The 24401-nt window shown below is 40.0% G+C and overlaps 1 protein-coding gene across 1 annotated transcript; it reads right to left on the reverse strand.

Annotated features, from left to right (window-relative positions):
• Window positions 1-64: 64 nt before the first annotated feature.
• LOC311497899 (alpha-2-macroglobulin-like) lies at window positions 65-23298 on the reverse strand. The gene is made up of 37 exons (XM_084558275.1): window positions 23177-23298; window positions 19904-20050; window positions 19589-19769; window positions 18025-18181; window positions 17208-17260; window positions 16727-16747; window positions 15076-15241; window positions 14892-14976; window positions 14642-14783; window positions 13723-13840; window positions 13500-13609; window positions 13234-13401; window positions 12902-13129; window positions 12668-12731; window positions 12388-12533; window positions 12077-12226; window positions 11533-11676; window positions 11326-11416; window positions 11061-11214; window positions 10100-10325; window positions 9692-9818; window positions 9247-9368; window positions 9070-9121; window positions 8867-8950; window positions 8309-8485; window positions 7910-7985; window positions 6598-6754; window positions 6272-6346; window positions 5077-5239; window positions 4815-5002; window positions 4284-4496; window positions 3780-3904; window positions 2889-2979; window positions 2718-2786; window positions 2525-2630; window positions 2325-2366; window positions 65-2082 (listed from the first exon to the last, which is right to left on the reverse strand). Exons 2-37 carry the CDS (start codon window positions 19987-19989, stop codon window positions 2078-2080), a joined length of 4362 nt encoding a protein of 1453 aa, XP_084414401.1. The 5' UTR covers window positions 19990-20050; window positions 23177-23298; the 3' UTR covers window positions 65-2077.
• Window positions 23299-24401: the final 1103 nt, after the last annotated feature.

Consider the following 24401-nt stretch of genomic DNA (forward strand, 5'->3'; position numbering starts at 1 on the left):
TTGGATTCTTCCACCGACAGCTTCATTCGGTTTGTAAAGTACCGATCTATGTGATGCATTCACTAAAAAGGGACAAACAAAGTGTCAGGAATTACAAAACCTGTTCAGCATCGTCTTAACCGTCATGGGACATTATCAGCTTCTAATGACATGCAAATGTTTCAAAGCTAATTATCCTCATTGTGATACACAGTGTTACTATCAGAGATACTTTGACATCACTGAGAACATTTATTATTGTCAGCGATTATTATGGGATGCATACGCATTACAGTGAACACACCAGTGCCCTTTACCCAGCATGGAGTGTTTGATTTGGTAGTGCAAACAGCCTTTTACCTCATTTTTTATGTCCAACGTAGACAACATGAGGAAACTTTGTGTAGTGATAATATCATCAAATCTACAAGACTACAAGACAAGACTGTATCAAATATAGACATTTTAGAAGTAGATTCTCCAGATAGCGCATACAAGTATCATACAGTACAGTTCATATAAGACAAACAGGAGTACATGATACAAGGTAATAAATAAAATCCAGCATTCAGAGTATTCACCGTGGAAAAGTTTAGTAGGTACACAGTGTGCTCTTAAAGTGACAATCCCAATAGTATCTATACTATAGGAGCTATAAGAGCTATTCTGACACGTTTCTGGTATTTTCTATATTGAGGTAATATACTTTAAGTTCTGTATATGGCGCTCAAGTGCTGCAGGGGATTCACCGGAGAGAGTGTAGCTACAGGCTCAGACATGGACAGAGAAAGGGAAATAAAAGAGCTCTTGTCTGAGTAAGACACTAATAATAGTCCTTCAACCACCTATATCATTTATGGTTTGTCTACACAGTACTTCCTAGTCTGTGTGCTTGTTGTAGCTGGTTCAGATTTCCTCTAAGTCTGTTGCTAGTTACACTGGCATAATGTGCAAATATAAATAAGCAACAAACTCAATCAAAAGAGCCAATGCTAAGGTGGAAAATGTTCCTTCACACTGCACAGCACAGTGTCTGTAGTTGCACTCTTCTAAGAACAACAACAATACTACAATCCTGTTAACCTTCAAAATATCTTCACTTGTATTGGATCTCTGTGAAGATCAATGGATGGATTGTTAGAAGTCTTTTATGTGGAAGTAGTTGTAGTACTCTGAACTCTGACGCGTAAGAGCATTTGTCTGAATAGGAAAGTTTAGACAAGACATGGCTTAAGGTTAAGGCATGCGTTTCTTTATTCATTCTGACAGCTACAACAAAGAACTGAAGTTTGATACATACCTTGATACAGAACAACAGTGGAAACGAGATATGGTAGAGATATGATATATTGTTGTAAACTGTTATATATACGTTATGTTATTAATATGGATGGCATTTTAGAGAATTTCCACACATTAGTCTTTCATTGTTGAAGCCATTTTGGATCATTGTCGGCAGAAAGGTGAAGGTTTATTTTCACCAGAAGGTTATGTGCTAAAACATTACTTGGAACCATTCACACTTTCCTCCACCATCACTAAATCCCCAGTTCCAGCTCTAAATACGATGCTGTGTCTGACAGATTTCACAGCAGATATGATGTTGTTTTGTTGACATGCTGAGTTGCTTTCGGGGTAAACATATTTTTTACAGTTTGCGGTAAAAAGTTTGATCTTACTTGTGTAAGTCAACATTTTCCCACATGGTTTTGGGCGTGTGGATATGTGTTTTTGTAAAGTTTTATATTTAGGCATAGTGTTTTTCATCAGAATGAATTAGCATCTTCCAACCCAGCTCCACAGCCCAGACAAATGAAGAAGAACAACTAGTACTCACCAGAAAGAGCTCCTTTAATATTATTTCTGACCTTTTAACGGTCTCCTTGACCAGTTTTTTCTCTGTCTTCCGATAAACGTGCCTGATTGCTTTTCAGTCGTATTCCATAGGTTGTTTTTTTTCACACTGTTTGTACCCACTGTACATGTTAAACTGTTGGTATATGTTTAAACAAAACACGGAGACAGGTAATATGTGTATGAGATACTGTTCATAAGATGAGGTTGAGCACATTCTACTGGATTCAGTGAAGACGTCTCTTCAAGCTGCAAAAGAAAGAATAAAATGAATAACTTACTCATGATTTACAGAATACATTACAGTATATGTTGGCTTAATTTTAATGTTAGTTTAATAATCTATTGGATTGATTTATGAAAATGTTTCCTTTTTACACAGATATCTTAATCCTCATTTGGGTAAAAAAACTAACAAAACAAAAAAACATTGTCTATCAAATGAATTCTGCTAGAAACATTATGTTCTTGTATGTTCATACAGTTGTTACCTGTAGCACATGAGTAGACATATTCTGTTTCAGCCTGGTCAGCTGAAAAAAAAAAAAAAACGAAGAAAAAGTAAGTAGTTAGTCTTTTTTCATGTCCTTCACATTTAAATCCACAACTCTTTTTGTACACTTGGTGGAGATCTACTCAGCATAAACGTTTGTCAGTGCTGTGCTGTTTCTAAAGGGTATTAGGGTTTTACTTGGCTGGTAGTAGTCGTAAATCTTGACCACAGCTGCCTTCAGTTTCTCCACTGGAACCTCCTGTATGAGCTCTAAGCTGTGGATGACAGGCACGTCCTTCTGTAACTGAAGACAACACAAAAAAGGACGACATAATCAGTAACAATTTCAGTGAAGCCTCATCTAACATTTCACACTGTGGATTCTTCTCACCTCTTGGAAATAAACCAGTACATGATCTTCCTTTTGTTCAACACGATCCACCATCGTGGCACCTTTGAGCTGTGAGGACGACATTCAGTCGGATCATTCAGCAACAACAAATATATTATATAATGATATAACATCATTTTTATTCAAGTGGAAGTCCTGTAATTAACTTACACTCTTCAGAGATTCTGGGTCAGGGACAAACCCAGAGAGCATTTTGATATCCAGGATCACCATGTTTGAACTGCTCTCCTTTCCAGTATATCTGTAGTTGAACAATCCAGTGTGTTGTTACTTAGGCATAGATGCTGTTTATTGTGTAGTAATAACAACAACAGTTCTCCTATGTCCATCCCACTGACAGTTTTTTACAATCTATGGCCCATAGAGGGTGGTCCGTTCAGCGGAGCGGACCATCAGAGCCCCCCTCCCCAACCTGCAGGACATTTACACCAAACGTTGCAGGTTAAGGGCCACAAAGATCCTGAAACAGCCCAGTCTCCCCGGACACTCTCTCTTCTCTCTACTGCTGTCAGGCCGGCGTTTCCGATGCCTGAGGATAAAGACTGAGAGGCTGAAGAAGAGTTTTTATCCTCATGCCATCCGCCTGCTCAACTCTGAGCCTTAACTGGACTTCAATATCACTGCACTTTATTCATGTAGCTGCTAAATACTGGAAATTTATGTACATATACAACTACTCCCTCCCCCCCCCCCCGGTTTTCCAGTCTATATTTTTATTCAGTCTATATTTATATTTTTATTTTTATTTTATTTCTCTATCGGTGTACATTACACTTATATTACCTTGTGTGCAAACTACTGTTTACTGTAGCACTTATATTTTTTTACTACTGGCTGCAGGTACAACAATACATTTCACTGTGCATTGTACTATGTATAACTGTGCATGTGACAAATAAAACCTATCTATCTATCTATCTATCTATCTATCTATCTATCTATCTATCTATCTATCTATCTATCTATCAATCATTCGCTAACACCTGCTAGCAGATGCAACACTCCTCTATCATATCTGTAACCTGCTTCTTGATTACTTACAGGGACTTGAGTTTCAGTGTGAGTTTTGGTCTTTGAGCTGTGCTGGTACAGTTGACCTCTGGTTTCACCTCTACACTGAGAGTGGTGAAATCAGCAGGAGTTGGGATGTTGTAGTGAAGAGAAAGCTGAGAAACAGGAAACCAAAGAAGGCTCAGTATTCATGATAGTGAATGTGAGGGTCAAGAGTTTCTTTTGGTCAGGAAGAAAATAATGTCAGTGGTTTAGAGAACTGACTATGGTCAACACATAACCACCAACTAAATAGAAGAAATCATAGTTAAAATACCACGCGAACCTTAACAGGAATAAGCGGGTACAGAAGATGAATGAATGAATAGTTAAAAGTCTTGCACCTACACTTTTCATTGTCTGTAAAAAAAAAAAACATATAAATGTAAAGTAAAATACAGTATATTTAATTTACACGAAGATACCTTTTTAAATAATAATTTAAATAGATTTCATCCTCAGGACTTTTTTACATGATACACTGAAGTCACTGACCTGTACTGCAGCACATGCAGTGCCCTTCACCTCCACACTGTACTTTCCTCTCACGTCCTGCAGCATCTTCTCCTGGTAGAGCAGTTTGTTGTCCGGATTCACGTCAAATGTCAGCTGGTCACTGGGACCCTGGACTGTCACTGCACTTGAACCCCCAGGACTGAACACCAGAGAGGAGTAGAGAGCCAGAGCCTGAAGAGCCACCACTGTGTCCTACAACATACAATAGACACTAGTATCAATACTGAAAACACATTCAAATATAATGAATTAATATATGAAGCAGTATTTTTGTATCTATTACTCATTGCTATGAAAAATACCCCCACCCCCTGTGTTTGAAACTTTGTGAAACACATAAAATCAATTTTATCTATTTTATGGAAAGGTTGCCTTCTTGATAGTATATAAATGCTTTATGAAACGTAAAGCTAATATATTAGGCCTCAGCTTGGCACCGATATATCAGTCAACGTGGTTTTCATTATATTTGGCTCAGCATGTGTCAAGGTGTTTGAATCTCTGCAGTACCTGTGTGGAGGAGAAGCCTCCGTAATAGTTCTGCTGCCCCGCCAGCCACCTGACGATGCTGGAGGTGTAGCCCAGGTCTTCAGCTGTAGGGGAGGCACTCAGTTTGGCCATCAGCACATAGGAGCTGATCTCCACAGAAAGAGAGGCTGAAGTTTCTGTTGCTGTCTGGGACCAGTAGAGAAATCCCCCTAAAAACAGACACAATGAACGTTACACTCACAGTAATAAAGGCTGAATGATTTCCCTGAGGAGGAGGACTCACCTTGTCTTACTGCAACCTTGTCCAGGTGCTGCAGAAGGTGAGCACGGGTCTCCATGTCTCCAGCCAGGGTGAAGACGTACGCCATCAGAGCTGTAGCGTAGGTGTTGTTAAGGTTAATGATGGACTTCTTCAGGCACGCCAGGCTCTTGTTCACCACAGGATCCTTTAACACATTATAGAACGTCACTTCAGAGCAGCACTGATTTTATTGAGTTAAACAAAGTTGCAGCCTTCATTGTCTGCAACAACATCACTGGTACAAAGTGTCAATTTTAGTCTTCCTGGATTCATCATCCGAATTGCAATTCATCAAATCAGTTATGATCCTATGGCCGTGTGTATGTGTAAGTTGACAGGCGTGTGCTCAATATTTGCCACACCTTCTTTGTGTGGAGCATCAAGTTCACAAAGGTGAAGTTGATGCAAGACAAATGTCAACTAAAGCAGAAAAAAGGAAATATTTTCTATGGACACAGGAAAAATTGTGTGTGAGGGGAAATCCAGGAAAAAGGAACTCTCAAGTAGTTAATGGTAAAAGTAAATTGATTACCAAAAATAAAATCAAAATTTTAAATAAGATAGGATGATTTTTAAGATGATAACAATCACAATGGATTCAGAGCAACCAGTTATTTCCTTTAAATCAATATAGCAAGGCATGGGACACATTTTATTACTGAGCGTATTCATTAGGACAATAACTGTTCTTATGTTTCATCAGTAAACACTGAGGAAGAACTCATTACTACATTAAAAATTTATTTTAACAGTTGTTCTCGTGTTGTATAACAATAGAATAGAATAGAATAGAACAGACGTCAAACTGCAAAGCTGTAAGTTTTCATTTTGTAACCCTGCACAGATTTATCTGTTCATGGCACATTGGAATTTTGTTGTCACCATTCATAAAGTCAGTGAACAAATAACAGAGCAGCCATGTGGAAAAGTAAGTACACTTCATCACAACCTCAGACCACCTTTCCTCCACAGGCTTCCAGGTTAATAATACTTGCTTCCTAGGCCAAGAATGCACTTACCTTTTCCACAGAGGAGTACTACGTCTAGCGACATCATTGTTGAATAAATGTATGAAAAATAAACCACATCCAGTAGAATAGAATGAAACATGTTATAAAAAAAGAAGAAAACTAAAAATTGAAAAAATAAATTGTTTGGTTTTTTTGAGTCCACTCACATTTGCAGACATATTCATTTCCAAAAAGGCAGCAGTGATGTACGCACTGAGAGTCACTTCATCAGACACACCACCCTGTAGAGAGAAAGTATCATACAGACTTTATCATCACTGGAGAGCACTCTGCAACCTGAAAACATAAAAGTTACTTTGAACACTGTTTACATACATATAGCAACTGGTAGTAGGGTCCTATATTTCTTTTTTTTTTTTTTGTGAAAAAAAAAGTTAGAATACATTTGAGTCCTACAGAGGGCCGCTGATTTAAATACTATGAAAATCAACATTTTTATACTGTACAAACTGTAAAGGAACTATCAGGTTACCTTCATTGCGTTGTGGTAGAGGTTTCCTGATTTTCTGAAACAACCATTTTCCTGTTGTCCAAGCATGAGCCATGTCTTAGACTTTTTCAGGATTGCTGGATCAATGTAGATGAAAGACTGAGCTTTGGCAAAAGATCTCAGGACAAAGGCAGTCAGCCTAAAGGAGGGCAAAGCAAAGTTAGAAAGTAAGAAAGATTACAGTTAAGTTAGTAAGTTAAGTCAGTTTACCAGTACAAGTGAATATATTTGTGTGAAAAGTGTTATCGGAGAACGTCTGAAACCCAAAGCACTTGCACCTCCACCTGTTCCAAGCTTGAGTATCTTTTGGAGGATATCTTCCATCTTTACTGCACGACACATAACACACAGCTAACCCCTGCCAGTCTCTTAGCGATATTAGGATGCTCTGATCAAATGCTGACTCTCCCTCCACTGTTGCAGCAAGCATGTGTGTTTGGCTTGGTTACTGCAAGAAGGCTTAACTTGGGGGAGTGGAAATCAGTCTCCCCACCTTTTAAAAACGCCTGAATGATATGGCTCCCTGTCTGTCCCTGTCTTTGAAGAAATCTGTGACACGCTGTCAAACACTCATTCAGTATTTGGGCGCTCTGTTATTGGTCATATTAAGGGCGTGAGTGACCAATATCACTGTCTATCACCGAATGACTGAATGGTGACTGATGATTCACTGATGAAAGTCTTGCAGTAGTTTTTATATACTTTATTATTTACATACTTTATTCACTGAAAGAGTGCAGTATTATGTTACTACTTATGTAACTGTATGAGCAGATATAAATGTCTATATGAATGCAGAATGCTAAATCATCATCAGACAATAGCTGATGGGTTCAGAGATTTCTGAACGTTTCCTACAGCTGCAGCTTCACTTTAAAAGCATCGTACTAGAAACACACAAGCTGACTTTAAGTTTGAAGTAGTCACCAATGACACTGAGTTTGTCAGTAAACTCAGCACTTACAGCTGTTCATCAACTTTTATTTTTGGACAACAGACCACTCCTTTCACTGTGTCCAGCTGCTCACAACAAAAATGACAATCATTGCCTGACTTCCTCACTAAAACAGTTAGACTGGTTTTGCTGCCCCCCAGAAATCAGTGCCCTGTGATATTAAACTATTAATACCAATAACTACAGGCATCACCAATCCAACCAACAATAAAATGTTCAAATCACATTTAAAATCACATCACTTTAAATCACATTTCACTAAAACACTAGATTTAGAGATCACAGTGTAATCACATCATCACCAACATCCTGTGGATGATTGATCAGTGATGTTCTCACCATGTGTTCCCGACTCCTCTTCCAAATGTGCTGTATGCACCTTCATTGTCTTTGTAGTTTAGCTGTCTCTGATAGCCTGCATAACAAGAGAAACAGTAACTAATGAATATAAGAAAAATCCCAGTGATGTTCACATTTGGTAGTGTTTCTGCTACGTTTATGTTCTAAGTTCATTTGTTCATGTCGTCAAACCGATTGTGTAACAAAAGTCCCTGACCAAATAAACCCAGAATCATCCTAACCCAGAGGGCACCAGAGTGCCCCTCATCTCTAGCCTCTAATTGAAATTCTGAGTATTGTGAAGTCATTGAGCTACAGATCTTTTCTTCTTAGAGTAACAGAGTTGGTATTGTGTGCAATCACCACTAGACTTTCTCTCAGCTGCATTATAAAACTCACCACTAATGAGGAAGTAGGTAGCCTTTTCTTTGATAGCTGTCGTCAGCTGCTCTGTGTCATTCAGGTACTGGAGGATGTAGATGTTGGGAGCCAGTAGTGCCATGTTCTGCTCTCCACATCCATACGGCATCTGTAGCAGTCCATCCAGGTTCTTCAGGGCCCTCCCAAGGATGTCACCTGCACAAATGAACTGAATCACTAAATCTGAAGGGCAGAACTAACCCAACCCAACTTCACTTTTGAATGGATCAACTAAATGAATGTGTTCAAAGAAATTCACTAAGATACAGGTTGTATGAAACTCTTGAACAAGCGGTGTTTGTACATTATTACATACAATCATTGAATGTGTTTTAATAGAGAGGAATAACCCTGAAATGTATTATTATTTATTATTTCTCTTCACTTACTATTGCCCTTATTAACTTTAAAACTTGGGTTGGACATTAAAATTTAAACAAATACTCAGCTTTAGAGAACCCATCTGAATTCATGTTGAATTAAATAGCTCACAATTTCCATCACAAAAACAACTCAGTTCAAATAAATTTAGTTTACCCAGGACTGAGACTGAACCATGGGCAGATCCATCAATCACATTCTCAGGGAGTTGAATCTCTGTCACTTCTGTCAAAGCGTCTCCTGTGTACAGAGAAAAACAACCACATTACAGAGAGAAATATGAGGTTGGACTCTTCCTATTTTCTAGTATTTGTCTCTCAGATGTTAGACAGGCTTTGACAGGTGTAAACTATACAAACCTTTTGGACAAAGCAGCCAGTTGTATGTCTTTGTTATCTCAGTTCCCTCAGCCTGAAAATAACAAGAGAAACAATGTTTATAAATATTTTAATTCTCAGTTTTATCAGTAAAGAATTATACACAGAAATTATTATTACAACCTTTTAGAGTCAAAATCTTGTTTTGACGGAACCCACCTTTATTATAAGAGACTTTGTGACCACATCAATGCGACCTCTCTCTGGCACAGTGACAATCTCATTGTCACATGAGGCGTGGGATACTAGTGCCTCTGCAGTCACAGTCACATTCACAACCCCTAAAAAGATCAAAATAGCACCGTATGAAATCCACTTAAACATAACTGCCTGACATGAAGTGAAGGTCAGTGTGAAGAGTTGAGAGACACATTTACAAGATTGTATTAGCATGAATAACAGCCTGTTTGAAAATAAATGAATTAAAAAAAGGATAATTACAACTAGTTCTAATATATGCAATGCACAAAGTACATGTTCTTGGATGGAGCATTGAGTTGCTTGATCTTGCACAGAAACTAATTTGAAATTTCTCATTTGGGTTATGGTATAACCTATAACTTATAATATATAACAACAGTCTATATAAAGGTTTGATTTTTACCTAAGGCTGAGGGGATCATGGTCCAGCTGAGAGTCTTACGCTCACTGCCACACAAACAGGATGTGTACAGGTTACCAGAGAGAGGAGTGAGGGTGTAATCCAATGAAGGTGCAGGAGTCACAGTGATCTGTTAAAGATAGAAGATATAGATAGACAATATTTTATGACTTTAAGGTAGTGAGACCTATTTTGCTTCTCCAACGGGGAATAAACATTATGTAACATAACAAATAAGAACCAACTCTGGTAAAATGAATCCAACTGACAGACTATTTAAGAAACAGGAAAACATCCTGCAAATGAAATAATGTAACTGAATCTAAAGCAGTACTTGGTTACACTATGCTGCAGGTAAACTAAGGTCCACCTTTCTACACAACACTACAGTTTGTGCAAAATCATCTTTACCATGATGCAGCTGGTCAGGTAGTTGAAGACAGTTGCCTTCAGTTCAAACTGCTCTCCTCGGACGATGGAGTAAGGCAGGGAGAGCTCTAGGAAGAAGGGCTGGAAGACAGTGAGCTTTTTACGAGGAGCCAAACCAAAACCCTGAGGGGACAAACAGAAAGTCTCGGTCTCCCAGGTGGTGATGGTGTCTGGGACAGTGAGGGACACGTCCTTTCTTCCAGACTCTCTGGATCAGAAGAAACACACAAACATGTTCTGTCTGGTGATAAATATTATCTATCTATCTATCTATCTATCTATCTACATACATAATCTGGATTATACACCGATCAGGCATAATATTATGACCACTGACAGGAGAAGCAAATAACATTGACCATCACAATTCAATGCTCTACTGGGAAACTTTTGGATTCGCGTGGATGTTTCTTAGACATGTACCACCCATTCCTCCTAGACCAGAACGGATACCCCCACCCCGTAGCAATGACACTCCTTGATGGTATCTATGGGATGGACTGGAAGAAGCCTGATCCACAGAGCCCCCTCCCCTCGACCCACAGGACCCAAAGACCTCCACTAACAAGATGGTCTTTTCAGACACCACAGGACACCCTCAGAAGGCCCATGTCCATTCTCTGATGAGTTACAACTGTTTGGGAGGCACAAGGGAGACCTATACAATATTAGGAAGGCGGTCATAATGTTATGCCTGATGTTTGTATATTATGTAAGGTATAGCTACACGTTGGTCATGAAATACAGGCATTTTTCATATATATTAATAAATGGCATAATTCTGACAGAAATCCTTTCATAGAAAACATTTGGAAAGCATTAAATACCTTTTCTTAAGCATTACAAATTTCCTAAATATACAAAGTCTCAATGGTAGAGGAGTGAGTAAATTATTTTCATGGCATTCATTTGTTCAGGGAGACAGCTTTGTAATGATGCTCACCCAACTTCAACAAGGTCCCATATCCAAGTCTCAGGGAAGAAAGTGCGGACTGTCTCTATTGGTGCAGGAGAAAGGCCTCCTGCACCACCAGGTGCACTTGAACCAAGTTGAACAGTGGTCGGTGCCATTAATGTAGTAACCCCGAACCTTGAATCTGAATAGAAGCCAGAAATTATTTACCTTGAACCAGAGAAAAACAATGACACAGAAAACTGGTTCAGTGTTGGTAATTTCATATGGCATTTGACACAAAGAAAATAGTCACCATAGTGGCCAAAGTGATATTCCCTTCCTTCGTACATGAGGCAGGAAGGCATTTTGATTAACAGGTTTGTCGCCATCTTCAGTCCTACATTCTAGGCAATTCAACAACACAAAAACATCACCCGTATGTTAAATACATGTTCAATACAGGTATGACAGAGCCAATGTTGGTCCTTAGAGTTTAGATGAATTCTTATGTAAGAAGTACCTGGAAAATTGTGTGGGCATCTCTTCCCTCATCGCCTGGAAATGGCAAAACGGATGTTCTTGGTCTCACATGCATGCAAGACACAGAATCTTGAACTTCATCTGGTATATAGGGTATTGTCTTTACTGGCAACAGGTCAAATATCTGAAAAGAAAGATATGAACGGAAGATTTAAGAAGTTTTTAATTAGACAGGGAAACAGGGAAAATTAGAATCAAGTCCTACTCCTTTATGTTGAAATTTAGGAGTGAAGTTTATTTGTCAAAATGTTTCCTTTATTAATAAGGTATGATCTAATGAAGGCACACATACTTGTGTAACTTTTGTACTGTATATATTATAAAATTAAGCTCAGCAACTTATTCAGCTGTGAACTCTTGCACTAGACAGTCACATTAAAGTAAAAGAAGAAACAATAATCACAACAGGAAACAGCAATTGAATAAACTGTAACATCAGGGTGATTGACGATGTTAAAGACCAAGCAGATGGCACTACAAGCAAAGGATATATCCATCTACTGGTGGTTGATAGCAGCAGTTACCTTGTCTGTATCCAGAGTCTTTCCTGGCTCTTTGATGAGGACACTCTTGTCAATGGCGCTCACACCACACAGAGAGTCTGGCTGGGCTCTTATCTGCATGGTGGTCTCCTCTCCTGGGACAGCTGAAGATGGTGAGAACTCCAACGACACCTGACACACATGTTACACATGTCACACATGTCACACCAACTAGACTTTTGTACAAAGAACAATAGATCTGATGAGTGCAGCATCCGACATGGGATTATGGTACGTATGAGGAAGTGTAAGGAGAAAGACTACACACAAATTACATTTCTTCTTTCACTGACCTTATGACTGAAGCATTTCTCAATAGAGAAGTCAGCACTGTGGGCGATCACTTTCTCACTGGGGAGAACAGAGTACGCCACAACCTGGACTTCTGGTGCCATATCTGGAAACACTCTGAGCTTAAAGGACACCTCGCCCTCATTCACTGCAACAACAAACCAACTAATACATATCTGTTTTCTTTCATCAACCCTCATTCACATGTGATTCTCCAAATCAATAACTCTGATCAAACTATGTAATTCACTAAAGCCTTGATTAAAGTCAGACTTTACACACCTGATTCAGCTCTCACTTGAACCTGTTTAACACCTTGTGTCAAAATAGCTCCTCTGGACAAGACCTGGAGAGTTTGAGAGAAAATGAGAAAATGTTCTTATTGTTCATGTAAAAAACCTTGTAATTGTTTATTGCTGTACAACTAAAAGCTGTTTTGTGAAGTGAGAAAAAAAACACCATCCACTGTTAATTAAAGAGAAGGGAGAACTAGTGAAAAGCCGATAAATAACTCACCAGATACATCACATCCATAGAGCCCTGACCTTCTCCCACTACAGTGTATTGGATGGAGATGTCCACTTCTGTGTCACATGGAAGTGGTTTACTCTTCTTCTTCACCTCCAGGGAGCTGGCAGTTTTAGCATCAGGAGAGGAGGGCTGGGACAGCGACAGTGTGTGAACTCCTCTCTCGTAGGAAGGCTCTCTGTATCCAGGGTAGTAAAGTTCCGGTTTGTCACTTATCTAAATTGTGGAATCAAAACAATATTAATGAGTCCATGGTGGCTGAGCATTGTGGTGTGACTGACAAATGTCACTTTACAGTTTTAGTGAACCTTTTTACTTACATGAAATTTAATATCACCACTGAAGCCGTCTGTGTTTAATGAGAATGTGGCGACACCGTCGCTGCCAGTTTTGAGTTTCTGCAGCAAACGTGCCGACCACCTTTCACCCTCAAACAGGTACAGTGGCATGTCCGGAATGGGTGTATTATTGTAGTGAACTGCTTTAACCTGTTGAAATCACAATATATTACCAAGAATGGACACGGTTTGACCTGACCTGTGCATTACCCAACACAGAATAATAAAATAAAACATTTTGCACTTACTTTTCCTTCCACATTTGAGCCTTGGGTGTAAATCTTGGGTGTGTCAATGAAAGACAGCGTTCCAAGAATATATGAAATCGTTATTCTCTTTTCTTGTGGGTGTGAAATACCTGAGGAGCAAACACCTCCATGTTACAACATTGTGAATGCAGTTCTGCTTGTGTTTTCATGTTCTAAATTTGTTTGTGGAATATAAATACAAAATCAGTATAACTGGACTTGCCTGTCCCCTCCTCTTTCACTTTGGCTCTGAGATCAATTGCATCTCTCACTGCCTTTTGGTCAATTTTAGTAAAAGTAGACATCTTGAAGGTAAAGGTTGCACAACCTTTGTTGTCCGCCTGGAAACAACAAAATTAAATATGAAGAAATAAAATATGTAAAACATGAATGTCATTCAAAATTTAAACAGGCTTTCTTCACTTTCTTCTTACATTCATTCATCTTCTTTCATTCATACTTGATGACCCACCACCCCCGCTTAGTTCTACATGGTTACTGGAAAAAGGCTGCAACACCAAAGCAACCATTGTGTCCCACCACAGCAAATTACCTAAACATCCTCACAAGTTTGCTCATTTAGAGCCAGCACACTGACACAAACAGCAGCTACAGTAGATAGTATATTCAAAGCAGTGGATGAAATGAAGTCATTATCAACCTCTGTCCTATCAGTGGTACAGTTTCCTCTTCACTGAAATTTGCCAAATTTGGACAAACTATGCCACCAAGTTCAGACTCGATGTAAATGCCTACTGGTCCATTTTAAATTTTCCCAAATTCCCAATAGGGTAATTGGTTCACAACTGTATTTCTGTAGTACAGAAACAGCCCTCATTAGGGTCACAGCAATCTCCTCTGTGCGACTGATTCTAGTCTCTGGTCTCTTCCTCCCTGACTCCAACAAAGCCTTTGACACTGTTTGCCATCAGCTTCTCATGGATTATCTTTGTCACTCTTTTGCCTCCAGCCACACCATCATCAAATTCGCGGATGTCACAACGATGACTTGTTCTGAGCTATTAAAACTGTTGAAGCCACTTGGATGAGTGCTGAAACATCTAAAAGGACACTCAAACACGTTGCCATGACCTGGATAACTGAGATTCTTCAAAGACAGGCCGTAACCATAACTACTGTACCTGCTTTGTCTCTGTGTGGCATGGAGGAGGTATGCTGTCTTCTGGCTGGTCAGAAGAACCAGAGAAACTGTATGAAAATAGGTTTAGAGGTCGCCACACCTCAACTTTTACACTTCCTGGCACAGGCTGTCCATATGTGTACCTAAAAAAAATGAAAACAACAAAAATTTGAGTCATTCGCCCTCAAAACGGGATCTCATTCAGTTTTGACATTGCAATTTGTCCATGGTCAAGGAAGATGTTTACTTACTTTGCGCATATTTCAGCATCAAATTCTCCCTGCACAATGTTTACTTCTTCGGTTACATTTATTGTCACGTCGAATTTGGGCAAAACTGGTGAAAAAAAAAATAAATGCCTTTTAGCAATAATACAATTTTGAAGTTTCACTCCAGTGAACAAAACTGGAATTTCAAATGATAACCCTAACTTACCATACTTTTCAACCTTGAAGCTGTGAAATGTCTTTTCATCACCCACTGACACAGTGATTTGGTACCGTCCCTCTTTGCCCTCAGAGTTCAAGGAGTAGGAAAGCTGCAGTATTTTACCATTGTATGTTTCATTCAGCCACTGCCCAATTCTGTTATTGTTAGAATCCTATTCAATGGAATAAATGGAAGGAACATGCGTTTAGGATACACACAGAAACCTTGTAGATACAGGGGACAATAAACAGTCTGATTGCTTATTGTTCTCCCTCAACAAGATTATTACAAGCTTTGCCAAACTCATTTAATAATGATGTGACAAACCTGCTTGATAATCATACTGCCCCCAACATAATACACAGGGATTAAAGCAAAAAAAAATCATCTGACTGAAAAATTTTTTAGGCAATAACTTTGTGGAGTTTTAACCTTTTGTTTGTGGACATGCCTTGTGCCTTTCTTTTTGGTCATGTTTGATTGAATGATAAATTGACGCGACATAAAAAAAAAACATGCATTGAGCATTAAAAAGAAATGCACGCCGAGAGGCGTGGGTAACCCGCTGAACCCCACTCGTGATAGGGATTGGGGATTGCAATTATTTCCCATGAACGAGGAATTCCCAGTAAGCGCGGATCATAAACTCGCGTTGATTAAGTCCCTGCCCTTTGTAACACCGCCCGTCGCTACTACCGATTGGATGGTTTAGTGAGGTCCTCGGATCGGCCGCGCCGGAGTCGGTCACGGCCGTGGCGGAGCGCCGAGAAGACGATCAAACTTGACTATCTAGAGGAAGTAAAAGTCGTAACAAGGTTTCCGTAGGTGAACCTGCGGAAGGATCATTAACGGTCTGGCGCAACCACCGCCGCCTGGCGCGAGGTTGGTCTGCTGCTGATGCCTCCCTTCTTCGGCCGAGGGCCGCGGCGTGTCTCCCTCCTCCCCGGAGGAGAGCTCGGCGCATCCCGAGGCGCGCGCAGGCAGGCAGGCTCCTCTCAGACAGTTAAAACTCCACAGCTGATAGGTGAAGTTGTTGCGTATCATATCGGTGTTGTAGACCCCCCCCCCTCCATTTTTTTTCTCCTCTTCGGATCTGCACCGATCTCATTTTTAGCCTTTTGAGACCCGAGTTGACGGAAATCCGTCGTAGGACGGAAAACTTTAATCCATGAATACATGTTATTATTCCTGATAATAATTGTGATAATAGTTTTTCATACCAAATGCTATAGATAATAATTATATGTACTTAGAAATTTTTATTTAAAGAGCTATTTAGGTAGTCAACAAACAAATCTGACGTATTAACTTGAGAGATGTTTTAATTGTAATAATTTTTTGTAGGTTAAAATTGCTGGGGTCAAATTGACCCCGAGGATAAAAAGTGTTAAACAATAGGAAGGTCAAACAAAGCTTGAACTTTTCTACATAATAATTCAAAATACCTCTACTAACAAATGTAATGTGAATTTCCTGGAAGGTATTGTCGTTATAGTCCATAACAGACAGATTTCCATCCTGCGTAATTTGTAAGTTACTTCTTAAAACAGTGTAAAATTAAAAATCAATCTGCCACAGTACGTAGTATATACTCATCACAGCAAAATTTGTGTGATAAATTAAAGAGTTATCTTATCTTATATGAATGTTTGCTTACCTTGAGTTCGATGGTATCATACTGCAACAGAGAGCAAGAGAAATGTGTAAGAGAGAAATGCAGTGTCCCTACACATTTTTCTTTATTTAAGACTGTAATAAGCAGTCTTGGAGATTTGGTTGCAAATGTAGACGACAGCACAGAATTAAGCTTTTGTAGTGATATAACAATATGAAACAATATGAAACAATATGAAACAAGCTCTCCCTTTTAAATGGACTTTTTTTAATTTATTTTTTTTTCAGAAAAAAAAATGCACAATTGTTTTCTGCAAGATACTGTTGCAATGTGACAAAAGACCCAGCAGATATGTTTGACCAAAGCATAATTTATTCTTCAGCAGATCAGGTAGTATAATGCAGGACAAAGAGAAAACTCATGTCGATCACTTCATTTCATTAGCCATTTGACTCCACTAGCTGGTGTGTCTACCACTGTTTGTAAAGGAGATCTAAAAGAAAGGGGACTTTCGAACACTCACCAGCATGTTAAATGGTCTGAACTTGGTGTCCAGTGTGATCACTCTGAAATGCACTTTGAGAAAAAATCAAAGAGATTACATGACGATCTTGCAACTCATCTGCAGTAGTGTTAAAAGTCCTGGCATACTAGCATAATAGAGGTCAAGCTTGAAAATATGTAATGTTTGAATGATAGCTAATTTACCATTCTGATTCCCTCTGTTATCTGTCTGATATTCCTTAAGATAACTTATAGTTTTCCTCTTATTTAAATAGCTACAAGATCTCCAGCATCCTTCTACAGTTTCCAACAGACGTCACATGCTATTATTAAACTGTATGAAGTTTACAATGAGTGCAACATCCAGACCGAGAACGTCATGTTTTGTGCATTGCTGTATCCATATTTATTTTTATTTTATTCAAATTCACCCCAATTCTTAATCAATACTCCCATTCCAGCATGCAGAGGGCAAATTGAAAATGTCTATAGGTGCCTCTCGAGGGATCCCATTATGAGACAGTTAAATACACACACACTATATGAAAATCAAACCCAGGTGACATAAATAACCAATGAAACAAACTGCAGAAGTCCGTGCGAACTGGTCGGTAATCGTACATATGGTCAAGTTGTTTCATTTTTTTAACTTGTAAATATTCTGGTAGACACACAAGTCTTTTACTAAAGCCTTCACTGTTAAGTATTGTTAAAACTCAGTCAATTTTCTAGGCCTTTGTTCTGCAGCCATCTTTGTTTGTCATGAGAAGTTTGCCCATGTATAGTAAATAATGACACAATTTATGACCTCATATGTACAGTATCAATGATCATACCTGTTTGTCCGGGGAGGTAGATTGGTTTATCTGTTTGGATGAACGTCATTGGTTTATAGACTTTGATCATGACTTTCCTGACTTCTCTTGAGTGAAATGTTTCACCTCGTACCTCTACTTCAAAATTCTGCACCTCCTTATTTTTCACTGAAGGGGCCTGTGAAGGAAAAACATCTTATAGAGCATGGACAAGAGTACCTTTGACATATGCTGTGTATGAAATCATTAGGTGTGTGGGTTATAAAATGCCATTAATATTTAAGGGTCCAATAATTATAATGACGCTCCAACTAGTGGTGAGGCTGCATACTGCAACTGACTGAACCCCCTCCTTCACTCCTCCCTTTGTTGTGCAGGAAAACCTGTGGTCACTGCCTTACCCATCACCAGGGTCCTGACCTCTGTATATATCTCGTATACATATATCTAGGTGTCTACAGTAAAAGTTGTGAAATACAGTTTTGGCCTAATAATAACAAATACTTTGCACAATGCTAATGTTGATTAAAGACCACAGGAGTCTTGGGTTGATTTAGTCTCAGAATCACTATTCCAGACAATCTAGAGAAATCCAATATGGGCCTTACATGGTACTGAGATTCAGCTGAGATTTTCTGGTAATATGAGACATTTACAGATCCAGTCACAAGGAACAATACAGGGACAGAGAGAAGCTAAAATGTGCGTGTTCTGCTGTTATTTTCCAATTGTGTGATTAATTGTTACTATAGTCTTTACTCATCAAGGTGGATCTTTATTTCTATCAACACCGTGGAAGGCACCAAAGATTAAAACAGGTAATTGGACAATTTAACAAGCGGACTGCTTTTTTACTTCAGTGCCAGTAATTCAGTCACTCATTGATCCCAAGGTGTCATCTAATACTGAGAGAAAAACGAGTGAAGCTGATGGAGAGAGGCAGAGCAGGTACTGCCCACTTTACCCAGAGTGAGCGTGGTGTTACAAGGAAAAACTGAAGGGTTCTTTGGATAATAAAATCAGTCTTCTAGGTTCACTCTAACAATAACTCTAACGGCTGCCATAAGTATCGAGTACTTTTATAGAGTAAGTTCAAGCACAAAGATACACTAAGAAATAATGTGTTTATAATCTAGAATGATTTAACCTGATTCTTCAGACAGTCAGAGGAGAAATTCAATCTGGACCTTACCTGGCACCAAAGTTCAAATGGAGTTATCTGTTTATGTGAGGCATTCTTAAACACCACATACTGCTTGACAAATAATTTATGCAACTGATTTAGGTATTGTTACCTCATTTTGGCCTACAAACATCTTGAAATGGAAATTAATCAGGAAATTAAATGTTTTTGTTTTTTTTTCTGTTGCATGCATACAAGCCCCATTGAAATCTTGGATTTTGGAACTCCATATTTCTAAAACTGCATACAGCCAAGCCTACAGTGGTCACTACTTCAAAGTAAAGACACCAAAGAGCCCCTCTAGAGTCAGCAATGGGTTCCTTCAGAAACATGGAAGAGTTGTCATATTTACATAAGGAGCAGATCCCCTGCTATGAATCAAAACCCATGTTGGGAGCTGACCTTAAACTGAGAGCAGATGTGAAACTCTTTACTGGATGTCTTAGTGAACAGGGTTGTGTTCTTCTCTTTGGACATCAAAGTGACAGTCATAGCCAGAGTCTCGGTGGCCTGCAGGAGACTTGCACAGAACTTGGTCTCAGCTCCAGCTTCAAGAACAGCAGGAATGGCCACCATGTACTGCCTACAAACACAGCCAGATTAACATATCTTACTACATCAGAAATGGAAGAAATCTTAACCCTATGACTTATGCATAACAGTTCAAATTTGTCATATAAAAAGAAGGTATTGTTATTATTTCCTTTAGATACTTACCGTCCAGCCACCGCTTGACCCACACACATCCAGCTGAAGACGACACACAGTGTCCATGTCCACATCTGTATCCCAGGATGACCCATGACTGAATGCAATTATTCTCTACTCAATGGCTGAGGACACAGACCCCCACTGCCGCTTCACCTGCACACATTACAGCTTTCAAGCAGCGTATGTAGTGTGTTAAACTGATAACACTTAAAATCAAATGTTTAGGAAATGTATCCAATCAAGATTAAAAGTACAACAAATTTATCATTCACTATAAAAGTGATTTTAAGTCATTTATGATGTGGATTCTTCCACCGACAGCTTCATTCGGTTTGTAAAGTACCAATCTATGTGATGCATTCACTAAAAAGGGGCAAACAAAGTGTCAGGAATTACAAAACCTGTTCAGCATCGTCTTAACCATTATGGGACATTATCAGCTTCTAATGACATGCAAATGTTTTAAAGCTAATTATCCTCGTTGTGACACACAGTGTTACTATCAGAGATATTTTGACATCACTGAGAATTGTTTATCATTTGCTTTATAATTTCTTATTTGCAAGTTGTGGTAAGGGTTAGGGTTATTTTTCTAAATCAGTGAGACCCATACGCATTACAGTGAATACGTTGTGCAATTGTTCCCTTTACCCAGCATGGGATGCTTGATTTGGTTGTGCAAACAGCCTTTTACCTCATTTCTATGTTCAACGTAGACAATTTCCGAAGTGAATTATTTCTGAAGTGAGTAAACTTTGTGTACTGATAATATCCTCAAATCTACAAGACTACAAGATAAGACAATTCATATAAGACAAACAGGAGTACATGATACAAGGTAATAAATAAAAACAAGTCTGTAGAAATACTTCACATATGATGAAGCCCATACTACCATGACATGCAGAATATGTAAGACAGTCCTGAAGGCATCTGCTAGCACTAGCAGAGGAACGATCTAAACCAGGGGTGTCAAACTGATCCGTGAAAGGGCCGCTGTGGCTGCAGGGTTTCATTCCAACCATGCAGCACCTGTGCAGAGGGTGTGGCTGGCAAGTTTTTGTTCCAATCAAGCAAGAGGACACCTGAAATGACTGCGTGAAGGCAGTTCAGTTGATTGATTGAGCCAAGTCAGGTGTGCTGCTGCATGGTTGGAATGAAAACCTGCAGCCACAGCGGCCCTTTCACGGATCGGTTTGACACCTGTGATCTAAACCCTCTCGACATCAGTCAGTTTACAACTTCACAAACATCCTGTGGCGAGAAAAGGAAGCTGCAAATCAGCAGTTTGCTGGTGAATTTCATTCACAAAGTTATTAGACCTTTAGCTGTTAAACACGGAAAAGGCTTTGGAGATCTATGGCATTTTCCAGGCTACATTATCCTATCTTACAACACGCTGTGAAGTATTATTAAATGCTATTGCAGATTTTTATAGGCTAAACACATGTGCAGCGCACAGTATTGATTAGCGCATGTGTTTATGTTCAGTTGTGTTCTATTGGTTGACATTGTTGCTGTTGTTGTAGAGTGTCTTTCTAACTTCCCTGGGTGTTTTACAGGTTGACCTGTGATACCGGGGCCTGCCCAGTACTATCACGGTCAACCGACCCCTCCTTACCCCTCCTTACCTCTCCTTACCCATTCTTGCTTTCTTCCTGTGAGAAACTACAATGAGCTCCCTGTCCTGTAAAGGAGAACATCGCCGAACGCAGTTTTCTGGCTTCAATCCCTGTCTGCCTGCTGTCGCTTCCAGAGACTCTGACATACATCAGCCATGAGCCACGACAAGCTGGACGGACATGATGGAAGTGAAGTCCCCAGTTATACGGTTAAATTATTTAATCCTGCTCCTCCAGAGGAGCGATCCAGGACTGTGGTCATGTGATGGGGCTTGCAGTCTCAGGTGAGAGAGCGTTATGGCTGAACCTGTGAGTCTTGGGTAACTCTTAGAAGGCCGAGGTCATGGATGCGCCCTATGACCCCACCAAGGGTCTCTTTGGCCCAGCATTGGAGAAAATGAGAGAGACAAGCACTCACAGGAAGCAGGAGGGAGAAGCCTTTGACCGCTGCTTACCTCGAAAACCCAATCCTCACCCACCTCTGACAACCAGAACTGGCTTTGCAGCAAGAGCTGCAGCAGTGAGAGGGAAACCGGGTGGTGTCAGGACACAGAGACACGCGGTGGGACAACACCCCAACCAACAGGCCAAGGATGAGAACCCAAGGCCGTGGGGGAAACATTCCTTTGCAGCTGTGGCTGCCAGGAACTATCTGTCTCACTCCTGAGAGGGGAAGAAGAAGTGTCCATCCTAATGCAGTCTTCTCCCTCACATTCCTCTCCCCTAAAGAAAAGAAAGTCAGCCCATTCGTTCAGTGTTTGGAGGCCCTATGGTTCACAGTCTTCCAGGAGTCTTCTCTCAGTCTTCCTTCCCAGAGGTTCAGGGAAGGCAGACTCAGGGGCAGGTTTCAGAGTGTCACCAAGCACTTCCACAAGTGTTCCACAGTTCACTCTCAGTGTCACCAATCACTTTTCAGTGCCACCAGCGACAGTGTTCTCTTTTGGGGAAAACAAAATTAAAATTGCATTTCTGCAGTCAGGCAATTCACCTAGGGCAGAATGCTCCCCCACATCAAAAAAAAAAAAAAAAAACACAAAAAAGAGAAAACACTTTCATGTCGATCTGTCTCCAAGCAAATGTGACACGCATGCGCAGATCATCTCTGGGTGTTCATTTCTCAGGGATACAGACTGCAGTTCGCTATTCATACAAAACTAAACGGTGTGTTAACTTCAGTCAGTGGCCAACAGGATTTCAGCACTGGTCCTGGAGGACGAGACTGGGTCTTTGTTAAACAAACAAGCAATCTGAAAAGTGCCTTACGAGGAAGCTCAGCGGGGTTTTTACTCACGTTACTTCCTCATTCCAAAAAAAGGGAGCGGATCTCTTCTCCCTGTTAGACCTGCTAAACAAGCACTTGCGAAAGTACATGTTCAGAACACGAAGTGCTCTGATACGTCCAGACGACTGGTTTGTGATGATCGATCTTTCAGATGCATTTTTTCATTTTAACCCGCACACATAAAGTTACTCGTTTGCGTATCAACCTACGAGTTTCAGAAAATCCCATTCCGTCTATCACTAGCTCGGAGGGTAGATTCCAATACGGTGTTAAGTCATCTGAGGGATCGCGGATTCAGTATAAACTGGGCAAAAGTCGTCTGGAGCCTGCTCAATGCAAGGAGTATTTGGGCCCAACATAAACTCCCTCTCTTACCACGCTATCGACGAGAGACAGCCGGATCGCTCCAGTGGCGCTGGAGCCCTGAGATTCCTCCGTGACAACTTCTGGCTGTCGATGTGGCGCACGCTTCCGTGGCACTATGTGGCACAATGACTGCCACTCTGTCGACAAAGACTGTCAGACTCTCTATGGCCCTCCTTACTTTTTGTAAAACCCTCCCTACTTTTTTTTTGTTTTTTTACTTTCAGGTATGATAATGTGAAAGTATCCAAGGGCCAACAGTAAAAAGCAAACAAAAACGCAAATTAATATTCTGTATTTTAATATTTTCATTTATATGCAACAGACAGCGAAGTTACCAAATGTAAGCATTCAGATGAACACATCAGTTGTCTGAAATTATAGCAGAAACATACAGAACATACAGAGCTTGAACAAGAACAGGTTTTTGTTCAAGTTCTGAAGCAAATGTGTTTTTCATTCATTCATTCATTCATCTTCTATACCCGTTTAGTCCTGTTAAGGGTCACGGGGGTCTGCTGGAGCCTATCCCAGCTGTCATCGGTCGAGAGGGTACACCCTGGACAGGTCGCCAGTCCATCGCAGGGCTAACACAGAGAGACAGACAACCATTCACACTCACAGGCACACCTACGGGCAATTTAGAATCACCAATCAACCTAATGAGCATGTCTTTGGATGGTGGGAGGAAGCCGGAGTACCCAGAGAGAACCCACGCAGACACAGGGAGAACATGCAAACTCCACACAGAAAGGGTGGATTCGAACCGTTGACCTTCTTGCTGTAAGGCATCAGTGCTAACCACCTCGCCACTGTGCCGCCCGCAAAAGTGTTTTTCTTTTATAGGTACAAAATAATATACTTGTGTGATTGTGCCATCATATAATAATGTTTTAGATATGCTTTTGTAAGATTGATATAAATGCAAAAATATATTTACAAAATAAAAAAGTGAAATGCTTGTGCAACTAGTGACTGTGATGACAGTAGTTGTACAAAACCACTGTGAAACTGGGAAGGGGATTTGGGTGGTTCAAAGATATTTAAAAACAAGATCATTTCAGCTGAGTTAGGCTTTAGTCTGTTCCTCTTCTTGGTTATCACCTCTCCAGCGTTGGAGAAGACCCTTTCACACCTTTTTTGGGGTAATAATGTCAAAGTGTTCCCACACATAAGATCTAGCTCTTTTAGGCGGCCTTGCCTCCATTCTCCCTATCTCTCATTTCCTTACTTTCAA

Source organism: Chelon labrosus (assembly GCF_963514085.1).
Source record: "Chelon labrosus genome assembly, chromosome: 13".
Taxonomy (NCBI): Eukaryota; Metazoa; Chordata; class Actinopteri; order Mugiliformes; family Mugilidae; genus Chelon; species Chelon labrosus.

Coding starts and splice junctions, on each gene's coding strand:
- LOC311497899 (XM_084558275.1), bottom strand. CDS start 19,989: ATGGGTCATCCTGGGATACAGATGTGGACATGGACACTGTGTGTCGTC. Junction 11,417..11,532: donor ATGCCCACACAATTTTCCAG/GTACTTCTTACA, acceptor TGAATTGCCTAG/AATGTAGGACTGAAGATGGC. Junction 10,326..11,060: donor TGGGACCTTGTTGAAGTTGG/GTGAGCATCATT, acceptor CTTCTGATCCAG/AGAGTCTGGAAGAAAGGACG.